At 48.6% G+C, this 23,234-nt stretch overlaps 1 protein-coding gene across 1 annotated transcript in view; it reads left to right on the forward strand.

Moving 5' to 3' along the window:
• The window catches only part of LOC126526721 (uncharacterized), a 418,451-nt gene that overhangs the window by 321,082 nt on the left and 74,135 nt on the right, over positions 1 to 23,234 (forward strand). Inside the window, exon 7 of the mRNA XM_050174576.3 lies at positions 10,366 to 10,472. Coding sequence (XP_050030533.2) covers positions 10,366 to 10,472 — 107 coding nt within the window. The remainder of the gene's footprint in view (positions 1 to 10,365; positions 10,473 to 23,234) is intronic.

Below are 23,234 nucleotides of genomic sequence, written 5' to 3' on the forward strand. Positions count from 1 at the left end.
TAAATAGTTGCACGAATGTTTTTTATCTCCATTGCTAAACTTATTTGAGGGGTTGTAAATATGTAAATGGTGGTGCTGTATGTAATAATGCCTCGGAAGCAATATTATTCGTTTAGAGCCTAATCTATACTGGAATAAATACATGTGTCCCGAATGTCAAGAAGGGCACACCAGTGGAGTTGTCATGAGATATATGTTATGGTGCAGTGCTAAAATATTGTTGAAGAACTTTTGTGGTCGCATGAATGGCAAACTCTTTGATGCCGACGACAAATGAAGGCAAAGAAGCTACTCTGAAGAAGAGGGCAGCACTGTGACTTTTCAATATAAGCCATGCTCCCTGTCATCATTTACCCGAAATTCCTTCTCAAACCTAAGGTTGAACCATTTCATTATTTATGGACGTGCTTTTTAATAATGCAGCGTGTAAATAGTTTTGCATAAATAAAATAATCTTGCAATACCCTCTGTTCTCTGTGGGCCATCAGGTCAACTATGTCTAAAAAAACCTGCGCTCTGGTTAACGTTGCCCATAACGGCGCGATCCCTTAATTCAACCCGTATCCCCGAGCACGCCGCCGGCCTCTTCTCCGTGACATCACTCGCCGAGCGCCTTCCCTTGTCCAGGCGGTGTTGCTCCGACCCGCCTTCCTCGCTCGCTCACGCGAGATTGAGCTGACCGGCTCGTCCTCGCACCCATTCATTCGCACACACGGCGCGTGGCGACGATTTTATCGTCTTTGGAGTTTATACAGAATCTCACGGCGACGACGACGGCAGAGATGCGCCTGGACTTGCCATATAATTGGTATCGCAATAAAATAAAATAAAGACGATAGCAAAACGAGGGCGCTCGCGGAAATTGTGCTTGCTAGCATTTACTCTGTTTTGAACGCACTGTTCTAGACCCGCATAGTCAGAACAATCGTACACGGAACACAGCGAATTGGGCGAGTTTGCGTACCTGTGCAGCGCCACACATATGTGTCGTTCGTTTCTCCCGCGTCTGCGTCTCAGCGTTAACTTATTTCAGGGTTGTTACTCGAGATAAATGTTGCTCTACGTGTAAACAAGGCGAACGTACACACCTCGCATATCGTGGTCCCTCAGAGGCGGCCGGTTTCGGCCCGTACGCATCAGTCGTGCCAGTGGCCAGTGCACGTCAGTCCATCCGCACCAAAGCGTGTGAAAAGCTTCGGCGCCTTCCGTGCGGTTTGTGCAGTGCGGTGTGCTGCACCCCGTCATACTGGAGTAATACGAGCGTCAATATGATGTGTTTCGTATGATTCACCAAGCTCCTTGATTTAATATTGTCGATTACTCGACCTGAAAGCCGCAGCCGATGCATAAAACGCAGCACACTGGTCCGCTGATTGCAATGACGATTGTACTGAAGGAAACGACGAATGCAGGCAATCAAATTAGAGCTGCAAGCATGGACAGATAATAATGGCACTTTGGGAGAACTTCAGAATGGCTTCAGAATAGGTAGGCGTTTGGATGATAACTTATTTGTTCTTACTCAGTGTATTGAAATAATAATACTAGAAAGCAGACCGTCATATGTGGCCTTTTTCGACATTACAGGAGCGTATGACAACGTAGACCGCAACATTTTGTTGGATATTCTGGAAGCAGATGGCTTAGCTAAGAATTGGCTACAGCTTTTGAGAGAGATTTACCTAGAAAATACCCTTACTGTTGAAGGAGAACGGATGAGGAGCGAGGATACAGTTGATATCAACAAGGGACTGAGGCAGGAGTGCCCTTTATCCCGTCTTCTATTTATGATGTACATGGTGAGGATGGAGAGGGCGCTAGAAGAAAGTAATATCGGGTTTAATCTCTCATACAAACAGGCTGGTACAGCAGTATAGCAGCAGCTTCCAAGCTTATTTTATGCGAATGACATTGTGTGGCTAGCTAACAAGCAAAGTGATTTGAAACGTCTGGCTTATATCTGTAGACAGGAAGGCGAGAATTTAGGTTTGAAATTTAGTGTTAGAAAATCGGGCGTTATGGTATTCAATTAAAACAGTCAACAGACAGTGGCAATACAGGACCAGAATATATCTCGGCTAAAAGAATATAAATGCCTTGGTATATCGATACCGCATCTGCTCTTGTCTTACTTCTTAATGTTACAGCCATCATTCTTCTTTCCATAGCTCGTTGCGTCGTCCTCAATTTAAGTAGAACCCTTTTCGTAAGCCTTCAAGTTCCTGCCCCGTACGTAAGTACTGGTAAGACACAGCTGTTATGCACTTTTCTCTTGAGGGATAATGGCAACCTGCTGTTCATGATCTGAGAATGCCTGCCAAATGCACCCGAGCCCATTCTTATTCTTCTGATTACTTCAGTCTCATGATCCGGATCCGCGGTCACTACCTGTCCTAAGTAGATGCATTCCCTTACCACTTCCAGTGCGTCGCCACCTATCGTAAACTGCTGTTCTCTTCCGAGACTGTTAAACATTACTTTAGTTTTCTGCAGATTAATTTTTAGACCCACCCTTCTGCTTTGCCTCTCCAGGTCAGTGAGTACGCATTGCAATTGGTCCCCTGAGTTGCTAAGCAAGGCAATATCATCAGCGAATCGCAAGTTATTAAGGTATTCTCCATTAACTCTGATCACCAATTCTTCCCAATACAGGTCTCTGAATACCTCCTGTAAACACGCTGTGAATAGCATTGGAGAGATCGTATCTCCCTGCCTGACGCCTTTCTTTATTGGGATTTTGTTGCTTTCTTTATGGAGGATTACGGTGGCTGTGGAGCCGCTATAGATATCTTTCAGTATTTTTACATACAGCTCGTCTACACCTTGGTTCCGTGATGCCTCCATGACTGCTGAGGTTTCGACTGAATCAAACGCTTCAGTCGAAACCTCAGCAGTCATGGAGGCGTATGCATGGACACGTATGCAATAGATATATGGAAACACAGGCAAGAACAATAACACTAAAGGAAAAGAGAAATACAACCATAATGATGCACAGAGCGCTATGCCGATACAATAGGTACGAAGTGCTCCGGGGTATGTGGAAAGGTGTAATGGTTCCAGGACTTACTAAAACGGACATTTGGGCGAGTTGGTAAGCCATAAAACGATGTCATCAGATTTTTCGATATCAAACTCAGGTTAATGCAACATCACACGTGTTGGTCTTATGAACCACGAAGCAATATTGCTACCTTTTACGTCATCTCATTCTAAGTTGGTTAAACGAACAGTGGCCAAATCATGCTATCACCACGCGCTTAACAAATCATGCATGCACTCCATGCAAGATAGCTTCAATCATGAAAAAGATCGTCTAGTAAAGGCTGCTTATGCCAAGCGTGTCAGTGGCAGAAACTATCCTCAGTAGTTTGAGCAAAAACAGAAAAGAACAACGGAGAGATTCGATGACAGGAAAGGAAAAAGTAAAAACCATTGTAGTGCCTTATATTCATCATGTCTCACATAGAATAAAAAAAGTCAGCTAAGAGCATGCGTCAAAGTAGTTTTCTCGGCACCGGATAAGCTTGGAAAGATGTGCAAAATGGTTAATAGTGATTTCGTTCCAAGAGAGCGCAACACCAAACATGAAAATCAATTCCTCTCTTGTAAAGAGGGAAGTTGTCTACGCCATTCCGTTCTCATGTGGCAGGCTTTATGCTGGTCAAACGGGGATATGCCTTAATTAACGCCTGAAGGAGCACGACAACAATGTGCATAATACTATAAGAGGGTATATTGGCATCCACTGTAGAGACTGCGACAGCAGGGCTTGCCACCCTGACTTCGCTCGAACACAAGTTTTAAGTAAACATAGTAACGAAGTAACGCGCGAAATCATCGAAGCAGCGCACATCGCCTGGTCAAAAGACGCATGCGTCAGTAGGCCCTCCTTATCTATTACGTCCAAAGAACTGGCATTTCTAGCGGGGGGGGGGGGGGAGGGGAGATATGATGATTACAGTCATCTCCCTTGTTCAGTGCGGCATGTATGCTTGACAGGGAATAGGTGCAGCGGTGGCGTAGAGGTAGAGCACCCGCCTCGCGTGCAAGAGGACCGTGGTTCGAATCCCGGTGCCGCGCACATTGCCACCGGAATGAAGAAAGTCCGCGTGTTGATAAAATTGCGCAAACAGGCCTGGAGTGCGGCCTTATCCCGGTGACCTGAAACGGCAACGCGCACTGCCTCACCAGAGCAGGAATGGCCACCCTGGTGCACTTCTTGGCCACAACCTCCTATATGAATAGAACAATCAAACCCCCGGCCGTCAGTCACTAGCAGCTGTGAAGCAATTGACCACGGCGGCGGTCAGACCTGTGACGCAGCAGAGGGTGCTAAGAATCCCTGGATCCGGACAGGCCTCTATTGGAATCTGAACCTGGCAACGTTTACCGCTAGAACGTAGTTTAGTGAGGCGAGTCTAACAGTGCAGTGCTATTAGAGGGCAGCAAATGGGATATAATAGGGCTCAGTGAAGTTAGGAGGACAAATCAAACATTACAGCGCTAAAACAAAGCGGGCGCGTCCTTTTGCTACCGGGGCTTAGCGGAGAGACGAGAACTAGGAGTCGGATTGTAGATTAATAAGAATATAGCTCGTTAGCATACCGGAATGCTATAGCATTATTGAGAGGGTGGCAGGTCTTGTTGTGAAACCTAATGGGAGGTACAAATTGAAGATCGTACAGGTCTACGCCCCCACAGCCAGTCATGATGACCAGGAACTCGAAAGCTTCTATGAAGACGTGGAATCGGCGATGGGTCAAGTCAAAACAAAATGCACTATTCTGATGGGCGACTTCAATGCCAAGGTAGGCAAGAAGCAGGCTGGAGACAAGTCAGTGGGGGAATATGGCATAGGTCCCTGCTAGGAATAGCAGGGGATATTTATTAATAGACTTTGCAGAACAGAATAATATGCGGATAATGAATATCTTCTTCCGCAAGCGAGATAGCCGAAAGTGGATGTGGAGGAGCCCGAATGACGAGACTAGAAATGAAATAGACCTCATACTCTGCGTTTACCCGGACATCATGCAACATGTGGACGTGCTCGGCAAGGTACGCTGCAGTGACCATAGTATGGCAAGAACTCGAATTAGCCTAGACTTGAGGAGGGAATGGAAGAAACTGGTAGATAAGACGCCGATCAGTCAGTTAGCCGTAAGAATGAAAATAGAGGAATTCCGGATCAAGCTACAGAACAGGCATTCGGCTTTAACTCAGGAAGAGGACCTTAGTGATGAAACAGTGAACGAGTCTTATGTGTATCGTTAAGGAGTGTGCAACTGAAGTCGGTGGTAACGTTAAGGTATAAGAAAAGCGCAGATTGGGTGAGGCTACAAATGCGAGTTAATGACATCTTAGTTTAAATCCAGAAAAAGAAATGGGCAGGGTCAGGACATGTAATGAGGAGGGAAGATAACCGATGGAGATTAAGGGTTACCTCCTCAAGGGGAATACGGTAGAGCGATTAAAAGACGGGACGAAAGAAGACACATAGGGACACACCCGTTCCCGTTTTTTAATCGCGCTACCGTATTCCCCTTGAGGATGCATTACCAACAAGCCCACATTGCAGCCCTCTTAAGGCTTACGGACTAGATTCCAAGGGAAGGGAAGAGTAGCAGGGGGCGGCAGAAAGTTATGTGGGCGGATGAGATTAAGAAGCTTGCAGGGACGACATGGCCACAATCCGTAGATGACCGGGTAGTTGGAGAAGTATGGGAGAGGCCTTTGCCCTGCAGTGGGCGTAACCAGGCTGATGATGATGGTGATGATCACATGTATGTTTTTTTGTTTCTACTGTTGGTTGGAGCTCATATATATTCTTCGTTCCAAGCAATAAACACCAGTTGCAAGTCAGCGCTCGTCCGTGTCGTTTCTCCCTGCGTGTCCCCGTCAATACCGCGCTGTTCTGTTTCAAATCCAGGACTTATTTTTTGGAAATGAGGTTGTTTGCTTTAAATCAGGGGTACGATGAGGACTCGATGGGAACCAAAAGTCAGTAGGACGTTTTGCATTTGCGCTCACGGGAAAACTACAAATGAAGTTGTGCAGGGTGATATGGGCTCGACTATAATAGTGTTAAAGTGAAGGAAGCCCACAGTAAAATTGGTTATAAAGAACGATTGAGGAATATGGCTGAAAGTAAATGAGCTGGGAGAGTGTTGAGGTATTTGTACAGGGAAAAGTGTTGAGGTATTTGAGTTGAGGTATTTGTACAGGGAAAACACTGAACCACCGTGGAGGAAAAGAACTTGGAAGCTTACCAGCAAGTATGCGGCCTGTAGTGTGAGCAACACAGCGACAAAGAACGACAAGCGGAAAGTCTGAGAGGCTGAAATAATCTCATGGATGGCGGCAATGGAAAAGAAACCTGCAATGAGTAACTACTTGAGAGGAAAGAACGAAATCAGGAAAGAAACAATTTACGGTAAGTCAAAGGGAAGCTCATTACTTTTCGAAGCGAGATTAGGATGCCTTGGAACACGCACCTATGAAGCGAGACATAAGAATTGGGAATTTATGGGGTTCTTTTTTTTTCTTTTTTAACCTAGGTAGGACATTAGGCAGTATAATAGCTAGAGCATGCTGGCGTAACCCACCGCCCCGTTCCAAAGGCGACGCTCATAAGGTCCGTCCGTCCGTCCGTCCGTCCATCCATCCATCCATCCATCCATCCATCCATTCATCCATCCATCCGTCCATCCATCCATCCATCCATCCATCCATCCATCCATCCATCCATCCATCCATCCCGGCTAGCGCCGCCGGGGCTGGGATGCGTAATCTGTGCGTATGGCACGTCCTGTGCTTGATTTCTTGTGCAGCAAAAATACAGGTGCTGGGCTGTGGAGGTCGTGTGCTGGCCTGTGATAGCGTGAACATTACAATCGTCCATAGCCAATAAAACAGAGCGCTTCGAGCTGGCGTCTCAACCTTGTGCTGGTCACGTGTGCAGAGTGAGCACGTAAACGCGCGCCAGTGAAATGGCTCCAAAGCGTGCACTCAGCGTCGAGGACACGTAAGCCCGAAAGAAGCGTCGCGCTGGACGGGACCGTCTTCACCACCCAGAGAAACGGGGTACAGACCGCGAATTCGAAGTATACATACAATTATAAAATTACTTGAATTACCTAAAGCCCCTTAATTTAATGTTTAACACTTCTGCACGTCAATAAAAGCAACCATACAAAGCTTCGCTTACATCGATTTCCACAGGGCGTCGTATCCGCCAATTGGTTGTCACAATAAATACAAATCCCTAGTTGCGAAATCGCTGAGGCTGGGGTGTAATGGGTAAACATAAACACTTATGTTTCGCCACATGTAAACTCCTCACGGGCTTTATCGGGGCGCTCATCTGGAGCTCCCACCAGAGTGAAGTTTGTTTTTGCGGCCATTTGTTTTACCGCGATAGCAATTATGTGGACGCTACAGGCGTATGTGTTGCGTCGCCGTGGTGTTCCGTACTGGAGGCGAGGAGTTACGGAGTCGCCATCTGTCGGAAGCGCCTCTTTTGCGTAGTATGAAGGACCACGAGGCGCGCTCCTCGTAGGTTTCGCTTACGGCGCTCAATAAGAACACCACGCGGCAGCCCTCCTGGACATTTACATAGGTACTCTCAAAACGAGGGAAGTTTTGGCTGTCGATATAATAATCTTGAGCAAACAGAAAGCATAGAATCGTTCACAGACGCTATCTCTTTACCGAATACGTACGGTCAACGCCACTGCACGAGGTCGCCGCGATGGAGTCTCCCGAAACGGCTTCTTGCGTGAAAGGTAGCCAAACGCTGAGAGTAAACTATGTGAAATATGTTCTTATAGTGGGCTGTCTATATAACCAAATGGGGCATAACAGAATGAAGCCTCAATCCAGCGATCACACGGGTTCGCAGCGACGGACTGCACGTCCGCATGCATGTCCGCGCACAATGGCTTGCTTTCGCTGTGAGCGCGTTTTCGCGTCATGCCGTGAGCTTTAGGCCGCAGCATATGATCATTTGACAGTACAATAGCAACCATCGTTGCGTGCATGCTATCATAACTTTTCAAAAATAATTTCGTTATAGAGACTTCGACACCTAGCTAGGCGACTGTGATGTGCCGTCGCGACAATTCAATGTTTTTTGTCTTCTAAATTCTTGGACATTTCAATATTTCTCAAGTTGCGTCGCACTGTATGTTTATCGGTCTTCTCAACGTGCGATTTCCCTCTGCTTCTTTTTTGTAATCCAGTGCATTAAGTCATAACACAAACATGACGATATGCCGTGGCTTTTTTAATGGGCATCTTACCGCTCCCTTTCCGTTCCAGTGAACTTACCAGTACCTAGCATCAACAAGTTCATAGACCAAACCGTCATGCCGGGCAGCGGGCGAGCGTTTCAGTGCGCGTGTTCTGCTACTCACCGAACATCGCGCAGTCCCGGTGCCGTAGCACAAGTATTCCTCGCGTCTGTGCTTGCTGAATACCCGAGTTGTAGCCGATGGCTGTCTGCCGGTTCTAAGTTTCGCCAGTCAAGCTTCACGCAGCTCCTTGCCCTGCGGCTACGTGTGAATAAGGCTGACACCGAGCTCCGTTGCGTACGTCTGGCACTGCGGCACCGAGCAGTAGCCTAGTATGATGCACGTCTCCAAAGGCAGCCACTACCTATTACAGTACTCTCAGATGTTGTCAAGCAGACACCTAAGGCGGTAAAGCCTCACCACTTAAAGGGAAGCTGAAGAGTTTTCCAGAAAAAAAATTATTGAATAGCTGCACATAATGGTTTTCAACCCTCCGAATTCGAATATCGCATCGAAATTGAGCGATAGAAAGCGCAAAGAGATTTTATTTCGACAAAAAGTGCACTAGCAGACTCGGGCAGCTCGCGCGCCTCGTTTCCGCCTGTGATTGGTCGGGCGCCTCGTGACGTCAACATTGGTGTTCGTCCAGACCGGCCGCTGCCGCCACACATGAAGCACGGTGCAAGGTGGTTTGGCGCTGTGGTTTGGTGAGACGGTAATGGTAAATTTCGAGAGCTTGCGTTTCTCTGAGGAGTTCGGCGTTGCTCCCTACATGTATACGTAGCCGGCCTCTCCAAGAAGCAAAAGAAGCTGGTAGCAAGCAATACTTTCGACGCGAAGGAAAGCGAAGTGTTAGCATCTCCTCGTGTTAGAAATGTTCTATGGTGGGTACGTTATTTGCAAAGCTGTATTTAGCGATCCAGTGAGTTCGTTCTAGCTGCTCTCCTCCGTCACACGAAAGGGGAGGGAAGCGGGGATCGGCCTTGGCAGCAGCTGCGCATTTCGCGACCGGGCACAAGGTGAACCGATAATCGCGGCTCGTGTGCCAAGCACGGCTTCGACTCCGCCCACATGCAAGCGCGTACGTGGTCGCGTGCGCCGTGAGGGATCTGCAGTCGGCCTTTGTGCGCGCGGTGTGCTTGCCGCTCTGGCGTTGAGGCGATAGAGGGTCACTTCGCTCCCTGCTGCTACCGCGCTTGCCCGCACTAGCGTTTCGATAGCCAGTGTCCGTGCTTATCGAGTGCGAAGTGGTCATGTTTGCTTCTGCGCGCTGACACCCTGCTTGTTTATTCACTTAGTAAGGAAACGTTTCCAATATGGCCAATAAAATTACTATCCTTACTTCATATAGCCATATAGTAATTTGCTATCGCAATCGACGCTTCGCGTTTCGAGCGAAACTGCAACTTTTTGTTTCCCTGAATTCATCATTTCTGCATTTAAATAAAATGCACGAATAGTTGCCCCTGCGATTTCCTTAGCTTCATTATCTGTTGGCTTTATATGGCCTCTGCTGGCAACGTTTTCCGAGTTCCCAGAAACTTACAATGACACCCACTCTTGAAAAGCATATTTTTATCGAAAAAGAAAATCTGGTAAGTTCTCCGTATGATGGCAGGCGTGACAATATTTTAACTGAGTCACACAGGACCGTACACCAAATTTACGACAGCAGGCATGAAACGACGAAAAGGTGCTTCGTTTTGTTGATTACGTTGAACGTTGCTGAGAAAGCAAGGTTAGGGGATTTGGACAGGTGGAGTGATTGCTTTTCGCTGTCTCGTGAATCCACTCCCGGTGCGCGAACGCTTCAGTTCCATCGTGCAGCGCGGCCGGTACTTCATCGACAGAACGTATAGGGAAATGTGCTTCTTTTAAAGTGACAGATTCAAGAAAGTTCCAAACAGCAAGAGACGGGGGCAAAGGGCAGAGAAAACAGACCGGGAAAGCGCTGGCTTTCGGCAATCCTGAGACAGATTCAGAAACTTTAACTTTGAGAACTTTCTAATGGCCTCGGCGTTGAGAGTGTGTTCACGAGGTGGCCTCATTCTCTCCTCATCCTTCTTCGCAGGCAACCTTGGCGAAGAAAGTGGGGAGCTCCAAGCGCTACTTCTGCGGCGCCACCCTGGTGTCGCCCAAGCACATCCTGGTACCTGGACACTGTGTAGCCAAGCTAGCGTGAGTGCTCAAACATGCTAATTCGGCGCTTTCCTATATATATATTCTTGGGTTGATTTCCACAGCATTTTCCAACGTTTGCATTTTCGTTCCACCGATTCGGACTGTTGGGCAAACAAACCGTAATATTGTCACGTGGTAGTGACCTTAAAGAACACAGTAGCAGTACTGTGAAAGACAAAACTAGCTTTTATTGGGCGAACCTGTGCCCACAAAACAGGCTACAGTTAAAGCACAACGAAAGCGGCGAACACAGTCGGCGATCGTCGAAAATCTGATCAGCGGGTCAAGCGCGTCGGCTTTTATAGATCAGTCGTCGAATGTTCCAGAGTAACCGCTGGGACCCGCGTGCCTTCCACAAAGTTCTACACTATTCGCGTCACGCGATGAAATCTGATAACACAAGGTTCGGCGACAACAGACAGCCGATAGAAGCATCGATAACTTTCCAGAAACTTCGGATCACGCAGTAAGACATATAGAGGTGAAACTCCCGTCAGCGCGAGCGAGCGCGGGCGACCAGATAAAGTCACAATTGTTGCATGCGCCGACGCTACCCTATGCAGTGGCGGCACCATGCGGCGCGTCGTAGAAGCCGCAGCGGAAAAAAAAAAAAAGCAGCGCCCGGCAGGCGGCTCGGCGGCTCCGGCAGCTCCGGCGCTCACTCCGGCGGCGCCCGCTCAAAGCAGACGACAAGCAGACGACACGGGATTCAGCGGGCACGCCGTAATCGAACTGCGTAGGTGCGCGCACTCAATAAAACTGTTTTGTTGTGTGCCCATCAAAAAAAGCAACACGTGTGGCAAACTTCCGCTAATCTTCCTCTTATCGCCAAGCAGCTAGGGCAACTAGTTTTCGCGAGTCCTAAAAAAAAGAAAAGGAGCGGAAACACATGCACGGCGGCATCCTTCCTACGCGCACCCCTGTGAGCACTAGAGCGAGAAACAAGCGGTCGCCCTTTGAGCGATTAGGAACGAGAAAGCCATCAGTTTTGCAAGCGCAAAAAGCCGAAAACCGCCCGCCACGGAGCAAGATAGCCCTGGCTACAACCAGAAGCAACGTATCATCTTATAGCTGTCATAGAAAACGCGTTTTATTTTTTACTGTGCTCAAATGGCTGAAGCGTAGCAGCAGTTGCTCTTCGGGCTACAAGCGGTAATGTAGCGCGCGAGAGTGCCTGCCCTCCGTAGAAGTCAGGCGCGCGCGGCCGAACGAGAGCAACACGCAGGACCGGTTGCCCGGGCAACCGAAACGGCGGTAATTTCTTCCCATGCCGCCAGGTGCCACCATCACGAAAATATATCCGCGGGCTTGTGACCTTTTCTGGTCGCCGCAAACAGCGGAGTTTCCACTCCTAAATATTTCTTGCTCCGTGGCCCCGGGTGCCAGACGACCTAGCTACGCCACTGGCGATAACATTTGTTAGGCGGCGAAACCAGGGGGGTGAATCTCCGCATGGCTGCCACTGGCTGTTTTCGAGCAGACGCTCTTTCGACGCTAGCGGCAAGGTCCCCTTCAGTTACGGCCCTAACCAATGGGCGATGCAGAAGCAAAATGGCGGCGTACACGATTGTTTACGTTGTCATGGCAACAGGAATAGCAGCCGCGCGGCGCCTCTTCTCCCAAACGTTTTTCGTTTCTTTTTTTTTTTATTATGCCGACCCACTCCGCTCACTTTTACCCTTTCCCCCATGCCGCGCGCGCCGCTTACCTTTCTTTTTGTTTTTACCTGCACGCGGCGCGTTCTTTTTTTTATCGCGTGCGTGCTACCGCGCACCACGCGCCAGCTCGCAAGCAATGCACGCGCGTTGGCATTGCTTGCGAGCTGGCGCGTGGTGTGCCGTGGGCTATGCGTGAGCACGCACGCAGTCACGCCCATACCAGCATGTGCCTGGACATAAAAAAAATTCCGCTTCCAACACAACAGATGTTTAGTCTCGCTTTATTGACTTCGTTTCCGAAACCAGATTTTCCTTATAACGTGGTGTGATACACGCTCCAAAAATGAGCAAGAGTGAAAGGTGCATGACATATACAAGAGTACTACACACAAAAGTTCACAGACGGTGAAATAACAAAAGAAAGCGCTAGAAAACGCGAAGGCCGTTTCAGTACACACACATAAAAAAAACTAGATTTTTATATAACGCCCTCAAGACTGAAATGTAGACGAGCTCCTGATATATGCACTAAGATATTGCACAAAATATCGACGCGTATGACATAGTCATGAGAACTATAAAAAGGGAAAAGTCACTGGTAATGGCAAAAACAATGACACGCCAAATACCTAAAAAGTAGAATAAAATGCTAACAATGTTTGATTAAGAGCAATACCAAAAAAAAAAGCTTACTTATAAATCGTCACGAAAGTATATGAAATGCGTGACATGTTCATTACTGCTGAACAAATTGAAAAAGACATGGCAGAACAAAAATAACATTGTACTAAAAACTGAAATACACATTATCACATTATTTTGAACTTGGCTACAAATTGAGTAACGGTGGCAAGGGGAACAGAAGGTAGACGGCTTTTGCAGCAGGCTTATTCCTCAATCAAAGACCAAGTAAAATAAGCCAACAGCACGGCTTTTCTTTCGACCCGAATGCTATGCTTAGCAATAAAAATACGTCACTTAAGGCACTAAGTCGTACCTACTGGGCAATCCTTTATAGTAAACACGAACTGCAATAATCCGCATGTAGGACACTTGCAATGCTCATGCTTTCCAGAAGAAAAAAAAAAGCGTATCATGCCTACACGTGAAGGTTGTTCGCGCGGTTTACCCATCAGCGGTTACTGAGACAGTACACAAACACGAACAGTAATTTTTCAGCTGTTAGTACGTTTGTAGAACGTGACACACAGAAAAAGCACTGAGGGCACTATCGAAAGCCGGGCAAGTTACTGAAGTTCCAGAATGAGACTTGGCACAGAAAAACACAAGTCATGGACCAGGTGACAATGAGGAGGAACATCTATTTGTCAGCTTTCTCTAGCTGGAAGAGGCAAGTGTAGCACAATCAAGGCGCAACGACGTCCGGAGCCTCATGGAGCACACACATGGGCAGGGCTGTGTTCGCGTACATGCGCCTTCTGATGTCCTTGGGTCTGAGCGCTCACCTGCTGTCTTTAGGCACCCGGAACAACCTTGCAAGGCTTGTTTTTGAGGTATTTGTGTACCACTGCACGATGCACGAGCGGTACGAGTCGTGAAACGGGTGAAACACCGCGGAGCACAAGCACACAGCTACCGAGGACCACGAAACTGACGAAACTACCCACATAGAGAAAGAAATTTCTACAAGAGCGGACACTCCCATAGAGCCCAGCGGCCGAATTGACTGTAGCACACCAAGCGGATGATATTAACTTCTTCCGGTTTCGGTTTTGGGCGCGCGCGTTTTGAACACCAGTTGGTACACGCCGCGCCGGCCCCGCGTAGCCTTGGCGTGGAAAACTTTCATTATTTAGTAAAAATTATTGCGAATGACCTTTACAAGACTCCGCCGAATCCGGCAGGTGCAATTTCATAAAGAAAACGTAAGATGCCTTCTGAAATTATGAAATGTTTATTTTGCTCTATTATAATACTCGTTCCGGGCTTCTACATTCATCCAAAGTTGGGGCACCAGGTAAGCAGCAGTCGTTGCCGTACGGAACTGCACCGGATGCCATCGGCTGAAAGAAAGTAAATTACAACCATGTATCATTATGGTACATTGACCTAACAGGAGTATTGCGTGTAGAGGCAAAACGTGCGTAAGTGGTGAATGAGCGGCATTACAGATAAATTAACTTTTACGTACATTTCGCAGCAAAGACTCCTCCCAAACATTGCCATAAAATCTGAACAAAACATCTCATTTTCAAGCACCGCTCCCTTGCCGGGCATTATTTCCTGCACTTTAAGTGCGCAAATACACCGGTGACTGCGCGTTTCCAAAACAACTTGGCCTCAGTCGACGCGATGGTACGCCAAGTACACAGAGGTGGCTACAACACAGGCTCAGCCAGATCATGTTACACGCTCGCAGAATGCCTTCTAGTCGCACTCAAGACAGATTCGTGGGTGCAAAGCCTGTTTTCAGTCGCTCAGAATACATAAATGTCATGTTCTTGAGCTGCTCCTCTGTGTTATCTGTTACGCGTCCTGCCGGCGCATGCAACACTCCCGTGTTATCACTCTCGGCAATCGCTCGTCGCTTTTTCGACAAGCGTGAGTACCGAAATAAGGTATATGTTGTTGCAGGGCTACAAAATGCGTGACAAACTTGTCCCACTAAAATTCAGTACTGTCAGGATTGGGGGCTCAATCCCGTCGCTCGTGATCCGTTGTCAAGATTGGAGTCCGGCATGAATTAGAAGGTAGCTGGCCCATGCCGTCGTCCAACTTATCCAGGTTGATGAAGGGAAGGACTGCTTCTCATCGAGAACGAGGAATATGGGTTTATTTACAATATTTATGTCAGTCTAACATGACTGTTTGAGAAAGTACATCAGTCTAACATGACTGCTTGAGAGAGAGTGTCAGTCCAACATGACTGCTCAAGAGAAGTGTCGAGCATCCGTACAACAACAGTTTTTAAACACTCGGTCCTCCCGCGCTACAAGGCGGCGAACGTTGGTTTAGTCATCACAAACCAGCCGCCTCCCGCAGGACGGTCTACGCACACAAAAGCACACACGTTCGAAGGTCCGGAACCGACGTCAGAGGGCCCCGTAGAACTCGGAGCAGTTCCGGGTAGCGCGTAGGGGAGTTTGGGAACAATAGTTGGCCCGCCGAACTCTTCCCGTCACAAAGTCGATTTAGTCACGCTGTGGCATGTCTTGCACTGCAGCTCGCCGTCCTTAGCAGCGCCGGGATGTTGCCGCCTATATTCGTAAGTGGGTGGCAGTCTTGCACCGCAGATGGCCATTCTTAACAGTACACGCAAAACTAACTCACTATGGCGAGCTTGCTTTTTTACTAACAGCTTCACAACCCCAGGCGCGGCGAGCATACCTCAAGATGTCCCAAAAAGTTACCAAATAAATTACAATACTTTTTCGGGTCAGAGAATGCGTCACGAACTTCTACCAGTAAGATTCAGTACACGCGAAACTAACTGCGGCACACAGCCGAGCTGCTTTTCGCTAACTGCGCCACTACGCCGAGCGCGGCCACTGTGCCTAAAAGTACCCCAAAAAGTAGTGAAATTAGTTGCAATAACGTCTGGGGTTAGAGAAAGCACCAAACTTGTCCCGGTAAGATTCAGTATACACGCGAAACTGCGGCACACAGCCGAGCTGCTTTTCGCTAACTGCGCCACTACGCCGAGCGCGGCCACTGTGCTTAAAAGTACCCCAAAAAGTAGTGAAATTAGTTGCAATAATGTCTGGGGTCAGAGAAAGCACCAAACTTGTCCCGGTAAGATTCAGTATACACGCGAAACTAACTGCGGCACACAGCCGAGCTGCTATTTGCTAACTGCGCCACTACGCCGAGCGCGGCCACTGTGCTTGAAAAGTACCCCAAAAAGTAGTGAAATTAGTTGCAATAATGTCTGGGGTCAGAGAAAGCGCCAAAACCTTTCCAGGTAAGATTCAGTATACACACCAAACTAACTGCGGTACACAGCCGAGCTGCTTTTCGCTAACTGCGCTACTACGCCGAGCGCGGCCACTGTGCTTGAAAAGTACCCCAAAAAGTAGTGAAATTAGTTGCAATAATGTCTGGGGTCAGAGAAAACGCCAAAACCTTTCCCGGTAAGATTCAGTATACACGCCAAACTAACTGCGGCACACAGCCGAGCTGCTTTTCCCTAACTGCGCCACTACGCCGAGCGCGGCCACTGTGCTTGAAAAGTACCCCAAAAAGTAGTGAAATTAGTTACAATAATGTCTGGGGTCAGAGAAAGCGTCAAAACGTTTCTCGGTAAGATTCAGTATACACGCCAAACTAACTGCGGCACACAGCCGAGCTGCTTTTCGCTAACTGCGCCACTACGCCGAGCGCGGCCACTGTGCTTGAAAAGTACCCCAAAAAGTAGTGAAATTAGTTACAATATTGTCTGGGGTCAGAGAAAGCGTCAAAACGTTTCTCGGTAAGATTCAGTATACACGCCAAACTAACTGCGGCACACAGCCGAGCTGCTTTTCGCTAACTGCGCCACTACGCCGAGCGCGGCCACTGTGCTTGAAAAGTACCCCGCAGGGTAGTGAAATTAGTTGCAATAATGTCTGGGGTCAGAGAAAGCGTCAAAACGTTTCCCGGTAAGATTCAGTATACACGCCAAACTAACTGCGGCACACAGCCGAGCTGCTTTTCGCTAACTGCGCCACTACGCCGAGCGCGGCCACTGTGCTTGAAAAGTACCCCGCAGGGTAGTGAAATTAGTTACAATAATGTCTGGGGTCAGAGAAAGCGTCAAAACGTTTCCCGGTAAGATTCAGTATACACGCCAAACTAACTGCGGCACACAGCCGAGCTGCTTTTCGCTAACTGCGCCACTACGCCGAGCGCGGCCACTGTGCTTGAAAAGTACCCCGCAGGGTAGTGAAATTAGTTACAATAATGTCTGGGGTCAGAGAAAGCGCCAAAACCTTTCCCGGTAAGATTCAGTATACACACCAAACTAACTGCGGTACACAGCCGAGCTGCTTTTCGCTAACTGCGCCACTACGCCGAGCGCGGCCACTGTGCTTGAAAAGTACCCCAAAAAGTAGTGAAATTAGTTACAATAATGTCTGGGGTCAGAGAAAGCGTCAAAACGTTTCTCGGTAAGATTCAGTATACACGCCAAACTGCGGCACACAGCCGAGCTGCTTTTCGCTAACTGCGCCACTACGCCGAGCGCGGCCACTGTGCTTGAAAAGTACCCCGCAGGGTAGTGAAATTAGTTACAATAATGTCTGGGGTCAGAGAAAGCGTCAAAACGTTTCCCGGTAAGATTCAGTATACACGCCAAACTAACTGCGGCACACAGCCGAGCTGCTTTTCGCTAACTGCGCCACTACGCCGAGCGCGGCCACTGTGCTTGAAAAGTACCCCGCAGGGTAGTGAAATTAGTTACAATAATGTCTGGGGTCAGAGAAAGCGTCAAAACGTTTCTCGGTAAGATTCAGTATACACGCCAAACTAACTGCGGCACACAGCCGAGCTGCTTTTCCCTAACTGCGCCACTACGCCGAGCGCGGCCACTGTGCTTGAAAAGTACCCCAAAAAGTAGTGAAATTAGTTACAATAATGTCTGGGGTCAGAGAAAGCGTCAAAACGTTTCTCGGTAAGATTCAGTATACACGCCAAACTAACTGCGGCACACAGCCGAGCTGCTTTTCGCTAACTGCGCCACTACGCCGAGCGCGGCCACTGTGCTTGAAAAGTACCCCGCAGGGTAGTGAAATTAGTTACAATAATGTCTGGGGTCAGAGAAAGCGTCAAAACGTTTCCCGGTAAGATTCAGTATACACGCCAAACTAACTGCGGCACACAGCCGAGCTGCTTTTCGCTAACTGCGCCACTACGCCGAGCGCGGCCACTATGCTTGAAAAGTACCCCGCAGGGTAGTGAAATTAGTTACAATAATGTCTGGGGTCAGAGAAAGCGCCAAAACCTTTCCCGGTAAGATTCAGTATACACACCAAACTAACTGCGGTACACAGCCGAGCTGCTTTTCGCTAACTGCGCCACTACGCCGAGCGCGGCCACTGTGCTTGAAAAGTACCCCAAAAAGTAGTGAAATTAGTTCCAATAATGTCTGGGGTCAGAGAAAGCGCCAAAACCTTTCCCGGTAAGATTCAGTATACACGCCAAACTAACTGCGGTACACAGCCGAGCTGCTTTTCGCTAACTGCGCCACTACGCCGAGCGCGGCCACTGTGCTTGAAAAGTACCCCAAAAACTAGTGAAATTAGTTGCAATAATGTCTGGGGTCAGAGAAAGCGCCAAAACCTTTCCCGGTAAGATTCAGTATACACACCAAACTAACTGCGGTACACAGCCGAGCTGCTTTTCGCTAACTGCGCCACTACGCCGAGCGCGGCCACTGTGCTTGAAAAGTACCCCAAAAAGTAGTGAAATTAGTTGCAATAATGTCTGGGGTCAGAGAAAGCGCCAAAACCTTTCCCGGTAAGATTCAGTATACACGCCAAACTAACTGCGGTACACAGCCGAGCTGCTTTTCGCTAACTGCGCCACTACGCCGAGCGCGGCCACTGTGCTTGAAAAGTACCCCAAAAAGTTGTGAAATTAGTTACAATAATGTCTGGGGTCAGAGAAAGCGTCAAAACGTTTCTCGGTAAGATTCAGTATACACGCCAAACTAACTGCGGCACACAGCCGAGCTGCTTTTCGCTAACTGCGCCACTACGCCGAGCGCGGCCACTGTGCTTGAAAAGTACCCCGCAGGGTAGTGAAATTAGTTACAATAATGTCTGGGGTCAGAGAAAGCGCCAAAACCTTTCCCGGTAAGATTCAGTATACACGCCAAACTAACTGCGGTACACAGCCGAGCTGCTTTTCGCTAACTGCGCCACTACGCCGAGCGCGGCCACTGTGCTTGAAAAGTACCCCAAAAAGTAGTGAAATTAGTTGCAATAATGTCTGGGGTCAGAGAAAGCGTCAAAACGTTTCTCGGTAAGATTCAGTATACACGCCAAACTAACTGCGGCACACAGCCGAGCTGCTTTTCGCTAACTGCGCCACTACGCCGAGCGCGGCCACTGTGCTTGAAAAGTACCCCGCAGGGTAGTGAAATTAGTTACAATAATGTCTGGGGTCAGAGAAAGCGTCAAAACGTTTCCCGGTAAGATTCAGTATACACGCCAAACTAACTGCGGCACACAGCCGAGCTGCTTTTCGCTAACTGCGCCACTACGCCGAGCGCGGCCACTGTGCTTGAAAAGTACCCCAAAAAGTAGTGAAATTAGTTACAATAATTTCTGGGGTCAGAGAAAGCGCCAAAACCTTTCCCGGTAAGATTCAGTATACACGCCAAACTAACTGCGGTACACAGCCGAGCTGCTTTTCGCTAACTGCGCCACTACGCCGAGCGCGGCCACTGTGCTTGAAAAGTACCCCAAAAAGTAGTGAAATTAGTTGCAATAATGTCTGGGGTCAGAGAAAGCACCAAACTTGTCCCGGTAAGATTCAGTATACACGCGAAACTAACTGCGGCACACAGCCGAGCTGCTTTTCGCTAACTGCGCCACTACGCCGAGCGCGGCCACTGTGCCTAAAAGTACCCCAAAAAGTAGTGAAATTAGTTGCAATAACGTCTGGGGTTAGAGAAAGCACCAAACTTGTCCCGGTAAGATTCAGTATACACGCGAAACTGCGGCACACAGCCGAGCTGCTTTTCGCTAACTGCGCCACTACGCCGAGCGCGGCCACTGTGCTTAAAAGTACCCCAAAAAGTAGTGAAATTAGTTGCAATAATGTCTGGGGTCAGAGAAAGCACCAAACTTGTCCCGGTAAGATTCAGTATACACGCGAAACTAACTGCGGCACACAGCCGAGCTGCTATTTGCTAACTGCGCCACTACGCCGAGCGCGGCCACTGTGCTTGAAAAGTACCCCAAAAAGTAGTGAAATTAGTTGCAATAATGTCTGAGGTCAGAGAAAGCGCCAAAACCTTTCCAGGTAAGATTCAGTATACACACCAAACTAACTGCGGTACACAGCCGAGCTGCTTTTCGCTAACTGCGCTACTACGCCGAGCGCGGCCACTGTGCTTGAAAAGTACCCCAAAAAGTAGTGAAATTAGTTGCAATAATGTCTGGGGTCAGAGAAAACGCCAAAACCTTTCCCGGTAAGATTCAGTATACACGCCAAACTAACTGCGGCACACAGCCGAGCTGCTTTTCCCTAACTGCGCCACTACGCCGAGCGCGGCCACTGTGCTTGAAAAGTACCCCAAAAAGTAGTGAAATTAGTTACAATAATGTCTGGGGTCAGAGAAAGCGTCAAAACGTTTCTCGGTAAGATTCAGTATACACGCCAAACTAACTGCGGCACACAGCCGAGCTGCTTTTCGCTAACTGCGCCACTACGCCGAGCGCGGCCACTGTGCTTGAAAAGTACCCCAAAAAGTAGTGAAATTAGTTACAATATTGTCTGGGGTCAGAGAAAGCGTCAAAACGTTTCTCGGTAAGATTCAGTATACACGCCAAACTAACTGCGGCACACAGCCGAGCTGCTTTTCGCTAACTGCGCCACTACGCCGAGCGCGGCCACTGTGCTTGAAAAGTACCCCGCAGGGTAGTGAAATTAGTTGCAATAATGTCTGGGGTCAGAGAAAGCGTCAAAACGTTTCCCGGTAAGATTCAGTATACACGCCAAACTAACTGCGGCACACAGCCGAGCTGCTTTTCGCTAACTGCGCCACTGCGCCGAGCGCGGCCACTGTGCTTGAAAAGTACCCCGCAGGGTAGTGAAATTAGTTACAATAATGTCTGGGGTCAGAGAAAGCGTCAAAACGTTTCCCGGTAAGATTCAGTATACACGCCAAACTAACTGCGGCACACAGCCGAGCTGCTTTTCGCTAACTGCGCCACTACGCCGAGCGCGGCCACTGTGCTTGAAAAGTACCCCAAAAAGTAGTGAAATTAGTTGCAATAATGTCTGGGGTCAGAGAAAGCACCAAACTTGTCCCGGTAAGATTCAGTATACACGCGAAACTAACTGCGGCACACAGCCGAGCTGCTTTTCGCTAACTGCGCCACTACGCCGAGCGCGGCCACTGTGCCTAAAAGTACCCCAAAAAGTAGTGAAATTAGTTGCAATAACGTCTGGGGTTAGAGAAAGCACCAAACTTGTCCCGGTAAGATTCAGTATACACGCGAAACTGCGGCACACAGCCGAGCTGCTTTTCGCTAACTGCGCCACTACGCCGAGCGCGGCCACTGTGCTTAAAAGTACCCCAAAAAGTAGTGAAATTAGTTGCAATAATGTCTGGGGTCAGAGAAAGCACCAAACTTGTCCCGGTAAGATTCAGTATACACGCGAAACTAACTGCGGCACACAGCCGAGCTGCTATTTGCTAACTGCGCCACTACGCCGAGCGCGGCCACTGTGCTTGAAAAGTACCCCAAAAAGTAGTGAAATTAGTTGCAATAATGTCTGAGGTCAGAGAAAGCGCCAAAACCTTTCCAGGTAAGATTCAGTATACACACCAAACTAACTGCGGTACACAGCCGAGCTGCTTTTCGCTAACTGCGCTACTACGCCGAGCGCGGCCACTGTGCTTGAAAAGTACCCCAAAAAGTAGTGAAATTAGTTGCAATAATGTCTGGGGTCAGAGAAAACGCCAAAACCTTTCCCGGTAAGATTCAGTATACACGCCAAACTAACTGCGGCACACAGCCGAGCTGCTTTTCCCTAACTGCGCCACTACGCCGAGCGCGGCCACTGTGCTTGAAAAGTACCCCAAAAAGTAGTGAAATTAGTTACAATAATGTCTGGGGTCAGAGAAAGCGTCAAAACGTTTCTCGGTAAGATTCAGTATACACGCCAAACTAACTGCGGCACACAGCCGAGCTGCTTTTCGCTAACTGCGCCACTACGCCGAGCGCGGCCACTGTGCTTGAAAAGTACCCCAAAAAGTAGTGAAATTAGTTACAATATTGTCTGGGGTCAGAGAAAGCGTCAAAACGTTTCTCGGTAAGATTCAGTATACACGCCAAACTAACTGCGGCACACAGCCGAGCTGCTTTTCGCTAACTGCGCCACTACGCCGAGCGCGGCCACTGTGCTTGAAAAGTACCCCGCAGGGTAGTGAAATTAGTTGCAATAATGTCTGGGGTCAGAGAAAGCGTCAAAACGTTTCCCGGTAAGATTCAGTATACACGCCAAACTAACTGCGGCACACAGCCGAGCTGCTTTTCGCTAACTGCGCCACTGCGCCGAGCGCGGCCACTGTGCTTGAAAAGTACCCCGCAGGGTAGTGAAATTAGTTACAATAATGTCTGGGGTCAGAGAAAGCGTCAAAACGTTTCCCGGTAAGATTCAGTATACACGCCAAACTAACTGCGGCACACAGCCGAGCTGCTTTTCGCTAACTGCGCCACTACGCCGAGCGCGGCCACTGTGCTTGAAAAGTACCCCGCAGGGTAGTGAAATTAGTTACAATAATGTCTGGGGTCAGAGAAAGCGCCAAAACCTTTCCCGGTAAGATTCAGTATACACACCAAACTAACTGCGGTACACAGCCGAGCTGCTTTTCGCTAACTGCGCCACTACGCCGAGCGCGGCCACTGTGCTTGAAAAGTACCCCAAAAAGTAGTGAAATTAGTTACAATAATGTCTGGGGTCAGAGAAAGCGTCAAAACGTTTCTCGGTAAGATTCAGTATACACGCCAAACTAACTGCGGCACACAGCCGAGCTGCTTTTCGCTAACTGCGCCACCATGCCGAGCGCGGCCACTGTGCTTGAAAAGTACCCCGCAGGGTAGTGAAATTAGTTACAATAATGTCTGGGGTCAGAGAAAGCGTCAAAACGTTTCCCGGTAAGATTCAGTATACACGCCAAACTAACTGCGGCACACAGCCGAGCTGCTTTTCGCTAACTGCGCCACTACGCCGAGCGCGGCCACTGTGCTTGAAAAGTACCCCGCAGGGTAGTGAAATTAGTTACAATAATGTCTGGGGTCAGAGAAAGCGTCAAAACGTTTCTCGGTAAGATTCAGTATACACGCCAAACTAACTGCGGCACACAGCCGAGCTGCTTTTCCCTAACTGCGCCACTACGCCGAGCGCGGCCACTGTGCTTGAAAAGTAC

The sequence above is a fragment of the Dermacentor andersoni genome, chromosome 8, assembly GCF_023375885.2.
Source record: "Dermacentor andersoni chromosome 8, qqDerAnde1_hic_scaffold, whole genome shotgun sequence".
NCBI lineage: Eukaryota > Metazoa > Arthropoda > Arachnida > Ixodida > Ixodidae > Dermacentor > Dermacentor andersoni.